This window comes from Rhinichthys klamathensis, unplaced genomic scaffold (genome assembly GCF_029890125.1).
Source record: "Rhinichthys klamathensis goyatoka isolate OS25496 unplaced genomic scaffold, OSU_Roscu_1.1 h1tg000312l_1, whole genome shotgun sequence".
In the NCBI taxonomy this organism is placed as follows: Eukaryota; Metazoa; Chordata; class Actinopteri; order Cypriniformes; family Leuciscidae; genus Rhinichthys; species Rhinichthys klamathensis.
In genome coordinates, this window is record NW_026606830.1 from 181,645 (window position 1) to 204,106 (window position 22,462).

General features: G+C 37.5%; 3 protein-coding genes and 1 long non-coding RNA gene across 5 annotated transcripts; 3 read left to right on the forward strand and 1 right to left on the reverse strand.

The window, feature by feature from the left end:
* The first annotated feature begins 1,623 nt into the window (after positions 1–1,623).
* Positions 1,624–15,689, forward strand: rcan1a (regulator of calcineurin 1a). 2 transcript variants are annotated; one of them, XM_056271230.1, is made up of 4 exons: positions 1,624–1,830; positions 14,127–14,300; positions 15,075–15,234; positions 15,378–15,689. In XM_056271230.1, the coding sequence occupies exons 1-4, from the start codon at positions 1,708–1,710 to the stop codon at positions 15,545–15,547; spliced, it is 627 nt and encodes a 208-aa protein (XP_056127205.1). In that variant the 5' UTR covers positions 1,624–1,707; the 3' UTR covers positions 15,548–15,689. The 2 variants fall into 2 exon arrangements, with proteins under 2 accessions (XP_056127205.1, XP_056127206.1); XM_056271231.1 differs by lacking the exon at positions 1,624–1,830 and adding an exon at positions 12,685–13,178.
* Positions 15,690–15,696: 7 nt separating this feature from the next.
* Positions 15,697–16,357, forward strand: LOC130104603 (uncharacterized). Its single transcript, XR_008809512.1, has 2 exons — positions 15,697–16,100; positions 16,174–16,357. It is a non-coding gene; the product is annotated as an uncharacterized LOC130104603 (long non-coding RNA).
* A 679-nt stretch (positions 16,358–17,036) lies between these two features.
* On the forward strand, positions 17,037–18,554 carry LOC130104604 (uncharacterized). Its single transcript, XM_056271232.1, has 2 exons — positions 17,037–17,351; positions 18,146–18,554. Exon 2 carries the CDS (start codon positions 18,154–18,156, stop codon positions 18,529–18,531), a length of 378 nt encoding a protein of 125 aa, XP_056127207.1. The 5' UTR covers positions 17,037–17,351; positions 18,146–18,153; the 3' UTR covers positions 18,532–18,554.
* A 1,260-nt stretch (positions 18,555–19,814) lies between these two features.
* Positions 19,815–21,837, reverse strand: dnajc28 (DnaJ (Hsp40) homolog, subfamily C, member 28). The gene is made up of 2 exons (XM_056271239.1): positions 21,682–21,837; positions 19,815–21,134 (listed from the first exon to the last, which is right to left on the reverse strand). The coding sequence occupies exon 2, from the start codon at positions 21,105–21,107 to the stop codon at positions 19,974–19,976; it is 1,134 nt and encodes a 377-aa protein (XP_056127214.1). The 5' UTR covers positions 21,108–21,134; positions 21,682–21,837; the 3' UTR covers positions 19,815–19,973.
* Between the last annotated feature and the right edge of the window lie 625 nt (positions 21,838–22,462).

A 22,462-nucleotide genomic window follows, 5' to 3' on the forward strand; every position in this document is an offset into this window, starting at 1 on the left:
TTGAAAGCTCCTTGAGGTTGGTCTGGAAAAGTTCTGCATCTAAGGTACAAGCCCACATTCCTTGCAACATCCTCAGTTTTGACAACTTTTTTTTATATATATATGTTTTTCATCACATTGTGAAACATATTGGCACACTTTGTATATAATGCAACATCAAATATTAAAGGAAACAATCTAATTGACTTTGAAAATGTGTTAATTTTATTCTCATTTCATATGTGACCCTTTGTAATAATAATAAAGTAAGAATTGTCTTTATGGCAGAAATCGTAAGAATAGTGTTCAGTTTTATCTAGAATTTTTTTCAGTGACTTGGTGCATGATATACTTTTTTACAATGTAAAAATATCATTACTAAACTAATCAGTATTAAAGTAATCATTTAGATTAGTAATGTCGAAGGCAAGTTGAGGCCTTTAACCCCTCATTTTGGGAAAATAGTCACTTGTTAAATCTTTGGGAAAATAATTTGCATGGCTATATATATATATCTTGGCATTTGGTTTAATCTGGGTTTGTTTTGACATCTGCAGTGTCAAAAAAAAGGCCTGGTTTAGATTAAGCCAGGATTAGTTCAATTAGGGCATTTAAGTAGCTTTTATAAATGTGCCTTAGAAAAAAACATTGGTGTGTATTGTGACAAAACAATGGCACTGACATTTTAAAATATGTCTGCAAGTTGCTTTCAGTTAAAACGGCTCAAACATACATTTTAGGGACTTGGCTTAAGCCTTGTCTGTGAAACCATAGAGTATAATTTAAATGCACATGTGTAAAGTTTACAAACCTGTTAGTTAGAACATTTTGTGTCATTTTGTGTAAAAACAAAAAGAATTTGCCACATGGTACATACAAAATGTGAATGAAGTAGAAAATGTAAAACGTCCATGTGGCATATTGCATCAACAGAACTCTTTATATATAAAACAAGGCATTACAAATTTATTTATAGAGCCAATGCTTTCATATATTGTGTATTTTGGCCAGAAAATGTAATTTGGATTTAATTAAATACTATCAGATAATGATATCAACATGACACGTCATTTAACAGTTTGTTCTCTTTATGATGTCAAAGAGTAGCAGTGATATACGGCTCTGCCAGAGATGAACAAATTCGAGGACAGCATATATTCGGCTACTTCTATATGACTGATAATCTCTTTTTGTGCACATTAAATGTAGAGTCTGACTTTAATGGCAAATGTTTGCAAGTCGTTTATTTTGATATTTTGCAATCTGCAGAAATACATTAATGGGCAAACAATAAGTAAATGTACCGCTCAGTGCGTAAACCAAATGCAACATATTTCTTAACATTTTCAGGGATGTCTTATACCGCCCCCTGCTGGAATTATTAAATATGAAAAAGGAAACGGGAAGTTGTCGAGTAGGTATGTCGACGAAGCTGACTGTTTAACGCAAATTATGGTTAAATCAAGGTTGCTTATAACTTCCAGCTCAAAAGACAAACACATAGTTTATAGTTTAAAAAAAAGATCAACTGAACACGTCAATGCCGATTAAAAAATCGGTTCCCAAAGCATGCGTGAGTCGTTTAGGGGGGATGACATTGTCATACAGTAGACAGATAAGTTAGCTTAGCTTGCCTCGCAAGCCATACGGTTTACACAAAAGTTCAGTAGGAATTAAAACTATTTAAGGACCTAGACAGTAGTTTCCTATCCGTTTCATATTTACATTATGCAGCAGTCAAATAATGAGGACAGTGAGGCCACCGTGGACGTGCATTTTACCAACCTGACTGATTCACTGGTGGCCTGGAAAGTTCCTGTGGATGTTTTTGCCATTGAAAGCCCTTTAAGAGTGAGTAATATTGAATTCATACTCCTGTATCCCTCTCATGTAGACCTGGCATGCATATATAACCGAAATAAATAGACCAAAGATGCATTTATGGACTGAGTATGTCATATCGAAATATCAGTGGCATTTTCAAGAAGAAAGATAGCACCAGCAAAATTTTCAAACAAAACATTTTACACAAAAGATTTGAGATTACAAAGCAATAGATAAACTATATTTGGACACCTTGTCAAACATAGCAGACATGTCCATTTTTATTGTGACAAAAAAAACGAATTTTCTGTAGTTCAAGGCATCAGATGTTTTCTTGATTTGACATTTGTATTATCAAATGCAAAAGTTAATGGTCCATATTGACATGATAGCATCATGCAGTTGTAGAGTTGTTGGCTGCACATGTATGCTGTGAATGTGTCATGCTCTGGTGAGCGGTGATTGTGAACTAATCTTCACCGTGAGCTTATTTAATGAGCCATAAGCAGATATAATCTTTCGCCTAATGATATGATGCAAGCATAATTTGATTAAGCAGTCGAGATATGGTTGTATAAGTTGTTGTGAGTGTAACTGGTAAGATTTTAATTTTCTGTTCAATGCCTGTAACTTGGAAAAGACTGGCTTTTGTGCTGGTATAAAGTGTTACAACGGCTAGTTAACCTTTTGACTAATGGAGTTTTTGGAATATTTATGGAGATTTGGACATCAGTGGTGTGACTTTAATTTCCTTGACAGCTGCTTTTTTCCTCATTGTAAAAAGGAAAATAGGAACTTGGGGAAATAACATTCTCATTGTAAAAGTTTTTGAGTCAATCCAGAATTTGTGTGTGGTTTGGTTCCATATGATTTATCAAAATGAAACATTTCAACCATTTATCTTCGTGCACTCTGTGTTCTAAAGGTGTCTTATAAACTTCCAACCCAATTTGTTTAATGGCAGCTTATGATGTTTTGAAGTAGTAGCCAGTGCTTTCAAGAAATAGAGATTTATTATATTCCTCTGCGTCCCTTGAGTTTAGGTCTGAAATATTGGAGTAATTTACAAGTCAAGTAGCTGAGTGAATAAACAAAAACAATAAATAACAACCCATAATGGACTCATTTGTTTGCTTTTTTCCCCTACAAGATTATTATGACATTGGAGTGGTGAATAGGTGTGTTTGTTATGGCTGAAGAAATTTTCCACTTGACGTCACTTTTGTTGAGCTGTTACACAAATCCTAGTCATCAGACAGCCTTAAGTCAAGTTGTAGACATTGTTATTATAATGTACTAGAGAAATGACCTGTTTCAACTACCCTTTTTTATACAGTCCAGCTTAGAGATTGATTTACCAGTGACGCACTACACAGGTTTTGTCAGTTTGTCATGCCTGTTGATAAATGAGCATTTGTTAATTAGACTTCGGGGCGTAATACACAATAATGCAAGCATTGATATTCAAAGACTAGAAGTTGTCTATAGCACAAGTAGGTTATATTTGAGTCCAGGCAACAGGTTTCTGGTGTGTGCAATTTTCCAAATAGGGTGGAAACCTTGAGTTGAATGGAAATGGGATGAGAGCATAATAGAGATAGAAAATAGTCTGCTGTTGTGAATGGATAAAATGGAAAATCTGTTCCATTGTGTTTTCCAATGCGGAAACAGGAAGCAACATGTATTACAATGCTGATGGTTCCGGTTCTAAAATATGATTGAAGGAGCAGGTCATGTAACCACCATGGACATTAGCTGACCTACATGGACACCTTTTGTTTCTTTCAGTCATAATGAAATCATTCTGATTGATGAATCTGAACAAAGTGTTTACATGAACACTAAATAAAGTGATCGGGTTGATGTGCACGTCTATGTCTGTCACAAGTTTCAAATCGAATTTGATCTTTTGACACACTGCAGGAATATACAGAGTTTTCCCGCTGTTGGCGCATACTAGCCATCCTCCTTTTCTTTGTTTTAAAAAGCAGTCCTAATATTATCTATTTCAGGTCCTAATTAGGAGACAACGAGCACATGAAGTGTTGCGCCATGCTGCTTATATATATATCAAGCAGTAAAAACACCCCTTCCCACGCCCAAAACAAGGCGTCTGCAGATGAGTGTCTGAAGGAAGGACTCCTGCCCCCCAGAACGCGATCGTGAACAGACCGACGGGGGGCCCCGCTTCCGCTACCTTCTGCTGGTCCCTGCCCCATGCTTGGGACGGCCCTGCTGATAAGACAATGTTGTCCTGCACCTCCTCACAGACGATGAGTGGAGGGAGAATTTTAGAATGACACGACGTTTATAAAACTTTATACCATAGTCTGTCTGAATACTCGATTCTGATTGGCTGGAAGGAATTAAACTTGTTAATGCACAGATCATTCCACACCGTTTAATTCCTAGTCAGTTTAATCACCGTTCTATATTAATGTGTTGTTTTCATTGAAGTGCACACACACATACGTCACTCGCACACACAGAGAGCGGAGATCGCAGTCCGCACGTACAGAAACATTTAGGAGCACAGAAACTTATCAACGCTGCCCGCGACTTCTAGTAATGAAATCGCTTCGCTGCTGAATTGCTACATTATAGGCCTATTCCTCAGCAAAGAGGGGGTTACATCGCTATTTTTAAGTAATTAAACTCACAGCTTCGTTGTTAATAGATGCTGAAGGTATGCATCTTTCTCTCTCTCTCGATCGATCGAACGATAATTAATTCAAATAAATGCTATAATTTATTTATTTTTTAACAAATGTAATCTTACTCACTACTTTATTTCTGTGTCTTATTAAAAGCGGGCAGAGTGCTAGATCTGACAAGCCGTAACTGACAAGAATAACTGTCAATTTTACTCTTCTGTCAAATAATGCGAAATGCGCTGCAAACATCAATAATAGCTTTGTTGTCAATGCTGGCTAATGACCATGGTATAAGCAGGATTATCCACTGCTAGTGGAGGCAACCACACTCGGCTTCGTACCACGTTCTGCATTAAAATGGTTTAATACACAGCTAGCCGAGGATTATCCCTTATATTCAACAACAACAGCTTGTTCAGTCCATCATACGTCATTACCCTATAGTTCTACGTCATTGCACATGCGCAGAACTCTCCAGTTTCGGTTTTCAATCCGATCAAGTCTTTACATGGCCTATCGAACAAATTAGAAAAGGTGTTAAACCACCCCTTACAATCCGAATGAAATTTAAATTGAATTTGGGCAATTAATTCCGATTGATGTGGTTACATCATGTGACTTTCTTATTTTGACTGTAGCTACTAGTCCGATTACAGATGGATTTTTAGGGTCCATGTAAACGCAGATACTGAGAGGGACACAGCCTCCCAAAAATTCAGTTGGTGTTCAATCAGTATGAGTTTTTCGATGGCAGAAACATTTTGGTCATCTTCAGGTTTTTTTTACATTTGTTTACATTCTTGCGGAGGAGCCTTGTATGAAACTGTTGTAAAATAGCTGATATAAGCCTATACACTTGTTATTGGATAATACATTGAATTCTGCTTTAATGGGTAAAGTTACTACTGCAGTTTGTCTAACATCATCCTTTAGGTCGGAAACTTCTATACAATTATGCTGCCAGTGTGGTCCTATTGTAGCCTACACACTTAACGGGAGTGATGCACCACAATTTTGGCAAACAAAAATGTTCTGCTGAAACAGAAAATTCTGTTTTGGCTGAAATAGTTTTGGAGGGCTGAAATCATTGAACTGACATTTTCCAATGACATGTTTTGTCTGTTTAAGCACAATGTGAATAAGGTATAACAGGTAAACATGATGTCAGCAGCAGTGTGGATGCACTTTCCCATGACTGAAAATGATGCATGAGCAGCAAATAGCAATATGTAAAATGTGTTAGGCAGTTCATTGCCAAATAACTTAACTATGATGACTAGTTTAATTTAGAACACGGCACCCTGTATACTGAGTTCAGTTACCCGATTACCTCAGAAAAAAAATTAAAAAAAAATTGATACATCACCTAACTAAAATAACTAAATTGAACTAAAATACATCACTAAATAGAAATTTTTTGTTCAACAAAAAATTTAACAAAAGTTCACCCAAAAAGAAAGTGTTGTAGTCATTTACTCACCCTCATATCATTCAAAAACGGCATGACTTTGTTCCTTCTGTGGAACATAAAAGATATTTTGAGAAATGTCTAGGGTTTTTGTCCATACAGTGGAAGTTAAGGGTCACTAAAACTGTTTGGTTATGAAGAATCTTCAAAATATCTGCTTTTGTGTTCAGCAGAAAAAGTCATACAGATTGGAACGGCATTAAAGATCCAATGAAGTTCATTGAAATGCGCAGCATTATTCAATGTGTTGACGTAATTTCCACTGAAACAGAAAGACAAGGCGGGACATATTGAACAGCTCCTCCCCCTTTTTTAAATAGTCTCGGACAGAACCGTTGAGCTCAGTAAAGCTGCAGTTTAATCCTATTCTCTAACTGTTTCTCCTCCTAGTCTCTTTCATATCGCTTTAAAATATAGCATTCTGTGTAGAATTCAAATGGGTCCGATACGTTTTCTGTATGCGGCAACTCGCGCATATGATCCACTCATGATTGTGTCTCTGGACCGGAGCAGACTGTGCGTGCTGCGGCGGTTCGCATGACACTAGACTTCAATCGCCCCAAAGCATATTTACACTGTCTGAATCGTTCCCTATGCCCTTTATAGTGCACTATGTGCCATTCACCATGTAGAAAATACTAAATGTGTGAACAAGTGACTGATTTTAGACGCAGCTTAAGCGTCTGTGTCTATGCATCTAAAATCTATTTAATGTAGGGGGCTGGACGCTTTAGATTCTAGAGAGCATTTGATTGGACAGAAAATCTGATGAGAAGCTGAAGTGCAGAGTGATGTCATCAAAATCGTTGATCCATATTGGCTGAAGTGAGAGATGCTTATATTTTCTAAATGCGAATTGTGTCATTGTTTTGGAGCAATGTTTTATAAATAACCTTAAGGCTAATATATTCATACTAAAAGCCAAAAAAAATTCAATTTTGATTTCATGGGGAATTTAAGAGAAGTAAATAATGACAGAATTGTAATTTTTTGTAGAACGGTCAATTTAAATGTGGTAAGCCTAAAGCCACTTGGCTGCATATTTTTTTGCACAAGTTTCACTGGAATACAGTTTCTTTTAGCATTTTCAGCAGTTCTTAGCTCGTATTTTGACTTGGCTTCTTTCTTTCTTTTACCTCCATAATGCAGATGATCATCATCTCCGCCCCAGCAAACAAACCTAATTTCAGAACCTATCATTGTAGTATCATCTTCCACCCTCAGTTCTTTGAACTTGCCTGTTTACAGTGGAACAGTTGTAAACAAACTAGTGCAATACATGCAGTTTTGTGATCCACCTGTAGCATGCTGTTTTCCATCTGCTTTCAACTCAAGCTAATGACCATTTAACAGCGTGGGAGGTCTAAAGTCTTAAAGGGATAGTTCATCCTAAAATGAAAAATAAGTCATAAATTACTCACCCTTGTGTTGGTCTAATGCTGTATGCCCTTTGTAACGGGGTTCAGTTGTTATGCAACATGGCATCATGACTTTGCGTAAACATACACGCCACTTTCAAGTCAAGTGGCGTGTTATCTATACGCATTTTGAGCTATCCGCATGTATGTCCACGCCGAAACGAACCGTCATCTTTTGCGTGTATGTCTACGCCGTTAAATGTCCGAGTGATTCCGCGTGTATGTACACGCCGTTAAATGTCCGAGCGAAACGAAGCAAAATGTAGATCTACATCTGGGGAGCGATATTTTTTTTCCTAGGATGGTAGGGGAAGACTCATAAATGGTATTAACCCCAGTGACGGGTAGGTTTAGGGACGGGGTTGGGGTAGGTCATATATTAATACAGTAATGTAAGTCAACGGCGTTGATAAACACGCTGAAAAGCGATTATGCGTGTTGATAGCACGCCAAAAATGGAAATACGAATTGGCGTGTCATACAAACGCCATTTCATGAGATCAGTCTGTGTTATGGGAAGAAGGAGGCGGGAACCGGCGAACGTTCAACAAGTTTAATAATAAATAAACAAATACAAAATGACAGTATAAGCCAGCAGCCCGTCACGGACGACTGCTGGCACACAAAACAGAACATAAAAACACAACATAACTTCAGGCCTGTTCCTCTCTCGATCTTCACTGTCGTCGCTCCTCCTTTATGCTTCCGCTCCTCCGTGAGAGATGCAAGACCGGTGCGTCTCACAGGTGTCGTTCATTATCACTCACGCCACTGGCCTCGCGCCGCTCTCTCACGTCCCTCGGCCTCGTCCTGCTCGCCACATACCCCCATCGCCCCTCGCAGGCCGGGGGGTACACACGAGACTGCGCTCTACTCTATTTACGCGTTTTTGTTCATCTTAAAGGGTTAGTTCACCCAAAAATGAAAATTCTGTCAGTAATTACTCACCCTCATGTTGTTCCAACCCTGTAAGACCTTCGTTCATCTTCGGAACACGAATTAAGATATTTTTGATGAAATCTGAGAGCTGGATCACTCCTCCATACTAGTCCATTGGCTTCTTCAGGGATTGAACTTGCCGGCCTCGAAAAGTTATTAAAGACATCGTTAAAATAGTCCAAGTGACTACAGTGGCTCAATCTTAAGTTTATCAAGCGACGAGAATACTTTTTGTGCGCAAAAAAAACAAAAATAACGACTTTATTTCAACTATTCATTTCCTTCTCTGTGGGCCTGGAGTCAGTTCACTAGTGTAATAGCGTAAGCTTCTGTTGTTGTACGTCACACGCATCACGCACATGACCAGCGTCGGGCAATAGTGAGCCTACGTGTGACGTAGCTCTACGGAATCACACTACATTAACTGACTAGAGGCCCAAAGAGAAGGAAATGAATAGTTGAAATAAAGTCGTTATTTTTGTTTGTTTTTGCGCACAAAAAGTATTCTTGTCGCTTGATAAACTTAAGATTGAGCCACTGTAGTCACTTGGACTATTTTAACGATGTCTTTAATAACTTTTCGAGGCCGGCAAGTTCAATCCCTGAAGAAGCCTATGGACTAGTATGGAGGAGTGATCCAGCTCTCAGATTTCATCAAAAATATCTTAATTCGTGTTCCGAAGATGAACGAAGGTCTTACGGGGTTGGAACAACATGTAAATGTTGGTGAGTAAATACTGACAGAATTTTCATTTTTGGGTGAACTAACCCTTTAATTGCTCTCAACAGCCAAAAATCTTTCTCCTGCCACATTCACCATTCGCTTATAATAAAAATTTTGTTCAAGTTTCCACATGTACAAACCTGGTATATTCACAATATACATGAGGATCTAGGACATTATGTGTCCTCATCTTCTGTTTTTATGAAGATGAGGACACATAATGCCTCATAAAACACATTTTATGACTATGTGTTGCAAACAAAAGAAATTCTTGTCTATTGTTAACATGAGAAAGTGTTGTAGTTTAGGCCATTGTAAATTGAAACAAATCAAAAGCCTAATTTCCAAGGCTTTATTGGTCTTTGCTGCTTTATAGTTTAACTAGTTAAGAAACACTTTTCTGGGATATGTTACACTGTCTAGTTTCACTGTATATTTTCTCTCCAGGCAATACATGTGTCAAAATATGTGGCTTTTTTTTTTTGTGTGGTTATTCACAGTCAGCTGAGTTTCTCATGATGAAAAATCCACTTTGGTTGCTGCTTTCTGTGGAAAGTCTGGAAGGAGTTTTGACACTTGCTCTGTGCGACATGGGTCCTCGAGCTGTCATAAACTCAGCTGTGTCTCAGTGGAAAATATAAGCTGTTCTTTTTAAATGTGTCAGATGAATTCACATTCCCTGAGCAAACCTATTCTGATATCAAAACCACAGCTAGGGTCTTATAAACAAAACACTGACTCATTTAGAAACTTTCTTGGAAGTTGGAACCCACTTCCTGAATTGGTGCTTCTAAACATGAAATGTGCCGTTTAAGTGGACAAATGAGTGACATCAGCCTGTAAGTCATGCTCATAGTTTCTGAAAGCTTGAAATGGAGCCAAGTCCTGAACTTACCCTCAGGTCAGTTTCGACTATTATTATTAGGTAGGCTAATAATATGTGCTCTCCACACCTTGTGCCATGGCCCACTTTCCACCTTTACACACATTTCTAGATGATGAGTTCATTTGCCAAGAAATAGATAGCAGATCATTTTATTTTCCATTACATTGATTGCAGATGATAAATTCATTACAACGACAGAAAATAATACTGAATTTGCTTTGGGGGTAGATACAAATTTAATTTGCCATTTGACTAAATATTAATAATGACCTGTTACTTACGTAATACGTAATCATTTTATCCACATAAAGTTATTTTTAAGTTCTTAATTTACCAATACATAAATGGTAAATATAAGAATTGAATTTCCTAACATTGACAGTAGATAATGTAATTCGCTTTTACATTGATGATGATTATTATTATTATTAATAATAAAGTAACATCAAATTAAGGCAAATTCAGTTGAAAAATAATCATTATTATTATTACTATAAAAACTTTATTTGAAGTAGATGATATTTTTCTTGCTGTAACTTTTACCTTTGATTATTTGCTGTAACTTAAACAGTAAATAAGAACCTAAATTTGTCATTACAGTAACGGTAGATAATATGATTTGTCATAACTTTGATGGACTTAGCTAATATTTTGGATATTTAGCCATTTGAAAATGAGGAATTCAACTTGTTTTACGCTTCTGACTGGAAAGAAATGTTTTTAATGTATAATGTTTATTATAATAACACCTGTCAGATGCTTTCCACCCATATAAAAGCATATACACAAAATACAGCAACACAATGCTGCTCTGTTCATCATTTTCCATTTACCATGTTTCTTCCTCTTTGTTATTTGGTTTCATGTTTTTTTTTTTTTCCATTCTCTAATAAGAGGCTTTGTTCCACTGGAATCCCAGCTTTTGACTAAAACATCTGCACACATGACTGACAGATGCCTATGGCTAGTGTCTCTCTTATCTCTTTACCAGATTGAGAGGTGGAAAGTCTGTGTGGAAAGTATGGGAAGAATGTTCACTTCAAGGTTGTATATAATTTGTCAGTTAATAGAGATAAAAGAAATGTGCTTGTGATTATGTGCATGGACTGAAGAATAGTCAGAGTTAGTTCTGTTCTGTCCAGTTTTGGATGTTAAAATCCATTCGAAATCCGTCTCCAGCATCCCACAACTTTTTCCATTGCAGTTTTTCCCTCTTCTGTAGGCTACTCTCTTCTCTCCTCTGTACTAAAATGGCAATAATGATAAATATAAAAAATATTTTCAACAATGTTTTAGAAAGAAGTCTCATACTCTTATAGAAGGCTGTGTTTATTTGATTAAAAAAAAAAAGTAAAATGGCAATATTGTGAAATATTGTTACAATTTAAAATAACTGTTTTCTGTTTAATGTATTTTAAAATGTAATTTATTCCTGTAACGGCAAAGCTGAATTTTCAGCATTGTTACTCCAGTCCTCAGTCACGTGATATTACAGAAATCATTCTAATATGCTGATTTGGTGTGCAAGAAGCATTTTTAATGATATACTATCATATAAAAATGGTAGTGCTTAATAGTTTTGCGGAAACCTTGACCACTTTTTTTCAGTATTCTTTGATTAATTGAAAGTTCAAAAGGACAACATTTATTTGAACATTTATTTGGACAAAAAATGATGAGAAATGTTTGATCTCTGACTTTTAGTATGTGTTTGAGATCTTTTCTGATACTCTTTCTGCAGAAACAAACACTGAGAAGCAAAAGACGTAAGGAAAAGTTGCCATTCTCTCTGCATTTAATTACATTGCCGTCTAGGAGAAACAACTGAGATATTATACAAATCTCATCTGAGGTTTCTCTTTCCCGCGGGAACGATCTAAAAGTAGAGTTAAGGGAGTTTAGGAAGGAGTGCACTAGCTAAATCTTCATCAAGCATCATATCATCTTTTTTGTTGTCCTTTACATTTATTTGAAATAGAAATCGTTTTGTAAGATTACATTGTGTCATTTTTATTTGCATTTAGCATTCTTTTTTCTCAATGCTGTCCACAGACCAGCCAGGTTTTTTTTTTTTTGGTTTTTTTTTTTGAGAACTGCATTTTAAGTGTTATCATATTCCCAATTTTAATTAAAAGGCTAAATGTGCCTTCATAGCAGATTACAGTTAATCTCTGTGCATCAGCTTCACCGTCGTCAGTTTCAGTATTTAGTAATAGTCTCGATGTTTAAACAATCGAGAGGGAGAATATGGATAGTGTTTATAATACTTGCAAGACTCGGAGAGAATAACGTCATGCAGATCAGTGTTAAAAATAAGCCTGACAATGTGACAGCTGAATGCCACTTAAAAAGCTGCTCTTCACTAATAACGGGACAAATCCACTGCCCCTGGAGTCAGACAGGAGAACACGAGAGGAATTAACACCCATGGAAAATATGCTGCGGGCAGCGCTGGATAACACACAGCTGCCCTTCTGCCCAGCTCAGCTGATTTAGATTTTCCATCAAGATGGGAGGGGAAGCGTAAAAGAGATATAGGCTGTGAGATGAGCGATACAGATCATTGTTTTACCACACCGTGTGTCCTGAAATAGTGTGACAGAATTGAGCAGAGATTGGCCGAACTGAATCTGAGCTGCATGGAAAGCAGTGTCACATAGTTTCCAGGACTTGCACTCTCAGGGTGTGTGTCTGTGATTAGTCAGCAGAGCCATTCGTTTCGGTACAGAATGGAAAAGTGAGGCGGAGTCAGTGGGCGGAGCCTGTTGTTTTGCGGTTGTGAGGGACCTTTATATAAAACGAGACGGATGAGTGAGCTGCAGTCTTACCAAGCATTCCAGACGTTTGATCGGTGGTGCAGGAGCACAGACGATTCCAGAAGATTCTCTCTCAACAAAGCAGCGTCACGTGACCACAGTAGCCTACAAAGACGCTGGGCTTATATTTGTGTATACATTACTCGGTTTGACCCATTTCCTTTCTGCAAATGCTCAAGGCTCTCTGCGGGACTGAGACGGCCAGAGAAGGACAGGGAAAGCAGGAGCGAAGAGGGTGATATCGAAAGCATTTGTTTCCTGAAGCAGGCGTCATTCGTGTCCTCACGCTGGGGAAGTCAAAACGGACACGTCTCAACCCCTCCTGCCCTTTACGTTCTCTAACCTCTCAAGTCCTCCGGAGGATCCGTCAACGGGCTTCAGTCATGCACCTGAAAACCATGAAGTGCAACCCTTTCTGCCTTATCGCTTCCTTAGAGGATCTGGATATGTTTAACAGACCCGAAGAGAGGGTAAGGCTTCATTGACATGGTGCCTTACAATATTGAAATAGCTTAAGTAAATACTAGAAAAATTGCATTAAACTGCTGGAATAGGCTAGTTGTTTCAGCCATTAACTAGAATGAATGACAATCATAGAAAGAGATCCGAAAGCTGTTTGAAACCCTTATATAACAGTTTGTCTTTATTGATGATGACTAACTTATTTGATTTGTGCTTTATGTGTGGTTTGGGGTTGACCAAATGACCTACTTGTGTATCATTTATGTATTTAGCTAATGATCCAGTTGGTTTGTGGTAGGGGTGGTTAGATCATGGAATAAGATGCTGTTGGAACATTTAATGAGCATTTGTATGGACAGTTTGGGGTTTTTGAATCTGACGTAAGCTCTTACGCACACATGCATACACTACACCTATACCCAATAGGAATAACCCAGGATTTGTGGATCATACTCTACTAAATCTCTGCATAGCTTGAAATGGTCCATCAGGATAGTCCGTCTGCATGTTCACACTGTGCAGTAAGTCTCTGTTACCTTGGAAACCAATATCTAGTCGAGCACCACTGACAGACGTGGTCATTTTTAGGATGTGTATTAGATTAGTACTATGTGCGTCAGTAAGGTTTAATATAGAAGCGTTAACTGAATAACAATCTGGCAGTATCCCCAAAAACAAGATAAATGGATTCAGAACCATAAAGTCTTATACGAGCGCAGTCTCGCCACAGGGTGGTTGGTAATCTAGTGGTATAGGATTAAGGTTTTTTTTATAAAGGTTGCCAGTCTGAGCCTAAATGGAGGTACACTTTCAAACACTTGACATCAGATTGCTCAACAGGGAATGTTTATTTATGTACTCTTCTTGCTTCAACAGCAAAATGTTCATTTCTTACTGCTGTTTCCATGAAGATGCATCAACTGTATTAATTTGAGATGTTTTCCTCTCATCCACAGGCTAGTTTTGAGGATCTATTCCGTGCCTTTGACCGAAATGTCACCTTCCAGTTCTTCAAGAGTTTCCGTCGGGTGAGGATAAACTTTACCAATGCTCTGGCCGCTGCGGAGGCAAGAGCAAAACTCCACAAAAGTGACTTCAACGGCAGGGAGGTGCGACTCTATTTTGCCCAGGTATGTCACCTAAAAGTAGCCTATAAAAATATCTGTGTGTGAAATATTTTTATTATTATTTGTATATATTAATATAATAAAATTATTATATAATTGTATCATTTAATAACAATACATAGCTTTATTATCTTTATTTTTTTTATTTTAAAAAAACTTGATTCTGATTGGTCAGTTGTGGCATTCTGCAGTCAGATGTTTGTATAAATGACTTTTCACTTTGCGTCAGGGTTTATTTGACAATTTACAACTGACTGTATAAACAAAACAACTAAATAATAATGTTGTTATTATATAGTATATTATTGAATACATATTTGTATTATTTGGTTTTATTTTTCTATTTTATATAGTGTATATATATATATTTTTTTTTTTATATATATATTATTTTTTTTCACTGATGACTGCTAAACTTTAATGCAGTGGTTCTCAACTCCAGTCCTCGGGACCCACTGCTCTGCATATTGTGTATGTCTCCCTTATTTAACACACCTGATTCAGATCCTCAGCTCGTTAGGATAGTCTCTATGAACTGAACTGAGTGTGTCAGATAAGAGAGACATACAAAATGTGCAGAGCAGCAGGTCCCGAGGACTGGAGTTGAGAACCACTGCTTTAATGCCTTTCCACTTTGTGTCAGGATTTATTTTGCAATAAAGACCAACTGACTGTACATTATTCCATAATTATTACTGTTTATTGCATGACACCTGGTTATTTGCCTGCTTTTTGTGTACTTATCATCACAAAAAAAATTATCTTTCTTTTTCCTAGTCTGTGCACATTGGCAGTCCACACCTGGAGCCTCCTAAACCAGATAAGCAGTTCCTCCTGTCCCCTCCTCCGTCACCTCCTGTGGGTTGGGAGCAGGCAAAGGACGCCACACCTGTCATTAACTATGACCTTCTGTGTGCCATCTCCAGACTAGGGCCAGGTACAACACATGTAACGTCTCACATTCTCAATGAATCTTTTTTTTCTGAATGGTCCATACTTCTGAAATAGGTCAGCGATTAAATTATTAATTTCATTTGGCATGCTTTGAACTTTTAAGAATAAATTCTCTCTGTACGGCAGGTGAAAAGTATGAGCTCCAGCCAGGAACTCCCACCACTCCCAGCGTGGTTGTTCATGTTTGCGAGAACGATCAAGAAAGCTCAGGAAATGAGGAGGATATGGATGGTTGCAGACGTCCACGTCCAAAAATCATCCAGACCCGTCGTCCAGAATATACAGTCACGCAGTGATCCTAGGCAACCTCTCATTGTGCCATAATCTTTGCTTTACTATCACAAGACCCTCTGGGGGATCTGCAGAGGCACGCAGTTGGTTCTCCAGACCACTAGAGGACGCCTTAAGACAGAACCTCATCCCTGTGGAGAGAGACATAATGTCATAGGACAATGGGGTTCACTGCATGCGTTCGTTCGATGGTAGAGTGACTCATTTTTCTGCAGGCTAGGGGTTTTCAAGAGTGCTTTCATTGGTAACTGTGGCCATGGAGAACATCGGTCTCATATTGTGTAGTGTTTTTTGTATCTTGGGAAGCATGTTGAATCCCAGTCATTGGGTGTGTTGATATGATTACTTTGTATTTCCTTTTAGTTTAGCTTGATATTTTCAAGGTCTTATTTAATTAGCACTCAAGTGCAAGATTATTGGAACTAGAGTAAATGCTGACTATGAAGTAAATATTTTGTCATAAAATGTGGGGGGGTATTTTTCCCAGTCATATGGCAATTGTAAGTCTCATTCCACCTTGTGCCTCAGCATGTTCCTAAATTACAGAATCACAATTTAGTGCTCTCGTATGACTAACATTTTTATTTGTCTAGAAGTACACAGCTTTTTTTTCTGGGGGAAGGTGAGTTAGGGTATATGAGAGTCCATTGTTTTAACGTATTTAACAAAACTGACTTTTTTAAAAATTCCCAAAGTAGTCTTTAAGATGCGTTTTTAGGATGTACTGAAAGGAATGGTCCTCAATTTCATGCACTTGAGTCATTTGTAGGACCATAACACTGTAAACAGTTTTGATTGAGGACTGTTACACTCTTTGCCAGAATGAACATCAATTGATTTTATTACATGGAGCTTAATAATATATTTCTGATGCCTTTTACTGTTTGTAATGTCTGTATATAATGGTATATGTTGTTTTGTTTTTTGTATTTTACTTGGTTTTGAAAATGTCACTGACTTGGAAATGGCTTGGGTGTTTGTCCTGTCATAAATAACAGCCATAACATGTCATTAAAATAAGTTGTTTTTCTTCACAAAGTTGTTCTGCCCTTTTCCCTTTTTTTTTTAAGCAAAACTGTATTTTAGTCTGCAATATTGTGAGTGTTCTGTCTTTCAGCCCACATGCCTCTTGAGTTTTATGCATTTAGTCATTTTCAAAAGATGACTCAGCGTACATCCAGTATGCTGGTATCGCAATCATGACGCAAGTCGAGGACTTTTCAAGGATATGTCTCTCTTTCTTTTTTTTGCCTTGAAATAGAATCTGTAAAAGTCTCGAAATGCCTTCCTGCCTGCCTCAATGTACGCCATTGTTCAACTTGCGTGTGGAGTTATTTAGCATCAAGGTCAAGCTGGCAGAGGTGATAGAAATATCTACAGTCTCCATGTGACTAATGCCCATCTTCACCAACATATGTTTTAACTAGCTTGTTAAAGTCAAAAAGATACATTGAAAAACATCACTCTGTCCTACATAACTATTAGTTAGGGATGGGGCTGATCTGTGCAGAATTTCATTGGTCAGCTATAGTCTTTTCTCAGACTCAGACTTTTCTTCCTGAAGAAGCTGATGACCTTGGCTTGTTAGATTCATTAAAGCTGTTGACATCTTAAGAGGGTTGGATATCATTGAGTAAGTCTCTCCATGTTCACAATGGGGTGGAACCATGATCTCAGATACTATCCTGTCTCCCTTAGTCTATTTTTTTAAAGTACGACACAAGAGGACTAGCAGGAAAGATTCACAACACAATTTTTGGCTTCTCTTCCAGTAAACCAAAAGTTCATATTTCCACCAAAGACTATAAGGTATGTTTGTTATAATCATTTTATATTATATTATTTTCTTACTGGAGAAAAATATATGTATATATATTTGATTATCTATACCGAGCACCTGTTGGCTGCAGTGCCTGCACAAGGTTTAATTTTCCAATAAAAAAGAAAAGTGTATATATATATGTACTTTTTATGTATCAATTGTGCATACTGTTCACCAATGCTTGCGTATTATTTTTATGTTAATTATATTTTAATATATAGCTAAATGTAATTTATTCAGCAGGCTGTACTCTTCAGGCAGTCTCCGGTGCACATAATCCTGCAGAAAGCGTTCAATGCTGATTTGGTGCTCAAGAACTTATTATTATCAATATTTAACCATTATGCTGCTTAACATTATTGTGGAAACGGTAATATCTTTTTCCCACAATTCTTTGAGCACAAGAAAGTTCAAAGGAGCAGCATTTATTTGAAATATACATCTTTTGTCACATTATAAATGTATTTAATGTCACTTTTGGTCACTTTAATGCATCATTGCTGAATAAAAGTTTTTTTTTTTTTTTTTTTCTTACTCTTACAGATCTCAAACTAGTCTGTATACATAAGTAAAATTATTTTTAAACATTTAGGCTTTAGCATTTAGATCAAATTAGTAAGATGATGAAAAACAAATTCAGTCAAGTGTGTTCAAACATTTGACTGCTTTAATATATTTGGCTAAAAGTATTCCATCAGATAAATTAAATAAGTTGTGAAAAATACTAATGATGGATCCTACCTGTGTTTATATTTATTGAGTTTGCTGTCTGTATCAACAGTGGGAAGAATGCTAGAGCAGAACTACACAGTTGTGCATTCTCTGCTGGTATCCTGGTTGCAGCACTACTTTAATGAGACATGGGCAATGGGAGCAGCTCCATACGTGCCTCCACATCATCCACCTTTGCATCTGAGTGGAACTCCGGTAAATGATCAAGGTCACGGCATGATCTACATCTGTCTGATGGTGGGACTCTTCAGTTTCTTTACCTTTGGCATCATGTTCAGCTATATCCGCTCAAAGAAGGTGGAGAACTCACAGGATCCGTATCATCAGTATATAGCTAAAGACTGGGATAGTATAGCATCTCCTGTGGTCATCAGCAACCCGTCTGCTCTGGGACACCTTCCAGGGTACAGTGGAAGACACCAGGAGTGGGCCTAGATTACTGTTGTTGACTTCTTTAATCTCTATACGGAGTATAAATTAGATTTTCTGTTTCATTCAATTAAAAAATATATATATTTATATCCTCCTGAGACCCAGAAAAAAAAAGTTTTTTGAATTTAGTTTTTTTCCATGTCATCACACTGTTTAGAGCACAATAAACAAATGGTAAAAAAACATATATATAAAATAATATTTTATTCATACGTTATGCTATGTCCTCTGTAGTGGACGCCAGGACTAAGTTGTTTAAAAAATAAAATGACATGAAATTATATGTATAGGCAAAAACAATGGGATTTTTTTTTCAATCACCAATACATTTTGGGGTTTCAGGATTTTTTCAACCAAAATTTGTATAAAGATTATTCTCAACTATGTTATGAAAGAAATAATGGAATGAATTGATACACCATTTTACTTTTTGCAATATGTGGGTAAAATGGCCATAAGTTAATATTCCCATTCAATGCAATGTATCTATACACTGTATCTAATTTGCACATTAATGTGTTCTGGGAGCAACATTTAATGAAAGAATAAAGGGTAATAATTGGAGTAATAATTGGCAACATTTTAATAATAATATCTAACATTTCATAGGAATATTGATGTATAATTTATTTCCATATTCACTTGTTGTGTCTCCCAGAATGCCTGATAAACATGATTTTAGTCCTGATGTCCTCTACAGTGGACACGTTTGAAATCAATGCCCTGTTCTGTAACAGAAAGTTTTTTTTTTTTTTTAAACCCCTTAACATTTTCCTGAGATGTTGTTTTATGAAATACAATTTGAAAAGTAGTCCAATTTATATTATAATTACACTATATTATCATATTTCCATAAGAATGCTACATTTGATCACTAAATTAATGTCAGACATTTTTAAAGACCAAGGAGAAGTTGTTTTCATGGTGAAACCTCCAAACATTTGGTATCTCTGAAAAGTCCTGAATGTGCTCTTTACAGGACACCCAGGTTGTGTCATGTGACATGTATGATGTCAGAGAAATTCACTAAAATATAATGTCCACTACAGTGGACAAAAGTCTATTCTTGGGTCCCAGGAGGATATGTCTCTGTTGTTCATTTAATTGAATGCCACATTTTTTTTTTTTTTTTATAAATGGTAAAGGTTCATCTCACCTGCAGTCTTAAGGCTAGTGCACAATATCCCAACAAACACCAGCCTCCAACAGTTGAGGGATTTTGTTGGATCAGTGTGTTATTCCTGTAGGCATTTGTTAATATAAAAAGTATTTATACATCAACAAGGTATTGTTTATTGCCTTTAATCTTCTGATAGTTTTTAATAAGCAAGACAATAATTGTTTCATTACAGTTATAATAAGAACAAGGAAGGGGCAAATAAATTTGAATCACACTAATAATAGGCCAATAGGTGAATTACAACTCTGCATTTTTTAATGCAGCCTCATTTAAGTAGATTCTGCATCCAGGTGATGAGTCCTTGTCTGGTGTGCTGAGATGTTCTTGCTGTCTCCATCTGCTCATCTTGCTTCATTTCTTTTTCTCTTTCCTTCTCTTGCCTGAGCAGCTGATCAGTCTTCAGTATTTTCTCCAGCTCTCTCTTTAGGCTGTAATGCACCATCTGCCTGCTCATGAGAGGGACAATCAGGTTGAAATTGTCCACTTTCTTGTTGAGTTTCCCCAGTTCATCCTCAAACACAGCGCAGTGCTCCTTCCACTGGAGGGTTTCAGAGTGTCTCATGGGTTCCCCCAGCCTGGCCCTGACCTTCTGCAACTTTTCCCTAATTTTAGCGATGGTTTCCCTGATCTCCTTCTGTACCACAATCCATTCAGGCTGGTAACCGTTGTCGATGAGGATTCTGTTGAGGTTGTGCGTCATGGGGTCCATATACGGGTTATGATCAAACTTGTTGAGCGGTTTGCCGGTGCCACTGAGGTTCTGGAAGTCTCCACGGGCCATAGACTCCTGGATGAGGTCCTCAACCAGCCTCTCTACCGCCTGAGTGATTTTGATCTTCTTGCTGCGCAAGCGTGCATCCCGGGTCACCATGGCTCCTTCTTCCGCTGCCGCCTTCTCCATCTCCTTGCGTCTGTACTCCAGAACCTGGTCGGTGGCACGGTCAACGCGAATCTGCCGGTACTGTCGTTCTCTTTGACTGGGAGTGCCAGAACCAACTCCTTCAAAACTGAGGTAACGTCTGTGTTGAGGGGCATTACCTTTAACTTTATCTTCCTCTTCTTCCTCCAGCGATTGGTCGTACTGTGAGACAGACTTCTGCCGGCCGAGGTGAGTAAGCACAGCCCGATAGGCCTCCTCTATCTGGGAAAAAAGAGCTGCATCTGCCGTGGGAGCACCGGAATCTGGATGGTAGAGTTTGGCCATGCGTAGGTAAGCCTCCTTGACCTCTGCAGGGCCGCTGGCTCCATCGTCAGGCAGCTGCAGCAGTCGGTAGCTCTCTCTCAAGCTGTGGATGATAGCTCTAGAGCTGAGGGCTCGCAGGCTGAGGGAACAGTACAGAGGCAGGAGAGAAATGCGAAGGTCCCCGCTGTGTAACCGTAACAAAACCCAGCAGTTCATTGTGCCTGTGCAAACAGCACCGGAATACTGAAATGACAAGATAAAGCTAAAAATAATTAACATTTGAGTTAAATTTATGTCTTCGCACATTGCTTTAGATAGAAACTATCAAACTAAACACTAAGTTATGCAAAGTTATACAAAATAAATATTAATATTGTAATATTTCACTGGAAAAATCAAAAGATTTAAGACAAATATAATAATATTAGTGTAAAAAAAAAAAAAAAAAAAATGACAGCACTAATATTTATGATATTCAAAAGTTAAACCATCGAGCTTTTATTTTGGCGGAAAACCGTCAATGAAATCAGGGCCCATTATTTACATTTCATATAGTGTACTTGTTAGCATAATAGCTTATTGCTACGTCAGATTTTACAGAGTGTTGTCAATAACTCGTGCGCTAGTGTTTCTAAATGATTACGATAAACATATTTGATTATTTGTCCACAAAATACTCCAGTGTGATTGGACAGGTTTGTTGTAGCATGAGAGCTAATGCTCAAAACTACATATTAAACATGAACACATTGGATCATTCAGCCTAAAAACAGTATAACAAAGTACATACCTAGCTCGAATTTTTCCACTGCAGCGTGAGTTAGGTCACATGTATTTAGGTTATATGAATGACACCGTTTTGAGAGAAAAAATGCACTGGAGTTTGTTGTTATATATTAATGTCGAACACCTTGCTGGGAAATGTAGTCACTGTTTTCAGGGTAAAGCGCGTTATCTAATTTTTCCTTTAGATGGCGACAAAAATCAACAGCCGAATTTTAGAGACATTCATAACAGGCTTAATTCTTTCTCTTTTAAAAAACATATTTATAAAAAATATATATAGCCTACTCTGTCCTCTTTGCATAGTGATTTAGTCTGGAGAAAATGTGACCATTCTGGAAACAATCCAGGGCCAGGGGTGTGTTTCCCAAAAGGATTGTGAGCTAAGTTGATCATATAGAGACCACTGGTGCCAATAGTTCTGTGATCTAGGCTTATGCTTTTGAGAGATGCTGCCCAGGCTGGTTTGATGTGGGGTTTTTTCCAGCAGGGTTCATCATTTGCTCCATCTAATTGCATAAATAAGTGTTAAGCCTATTTATGATGTTAATGAATTGTTATTACACAGCCTTAATAATTGGCCAGACCCAGATGACATTAGTTGACTTTCTCTCCACCACTGACAGCGGAAGGTTAATGTGTGTTAATGGGTGGAGGAGTACAAGTGATTGGAACAATGTTTTTTTCTATATTGTGATCACATGACCTCTACTAAATTGGACTGTGTAAGAAGCCAGCCAATTCGTAGTGCATTATGGTGAATGAGCTAATGACATACTGAGGGGTCC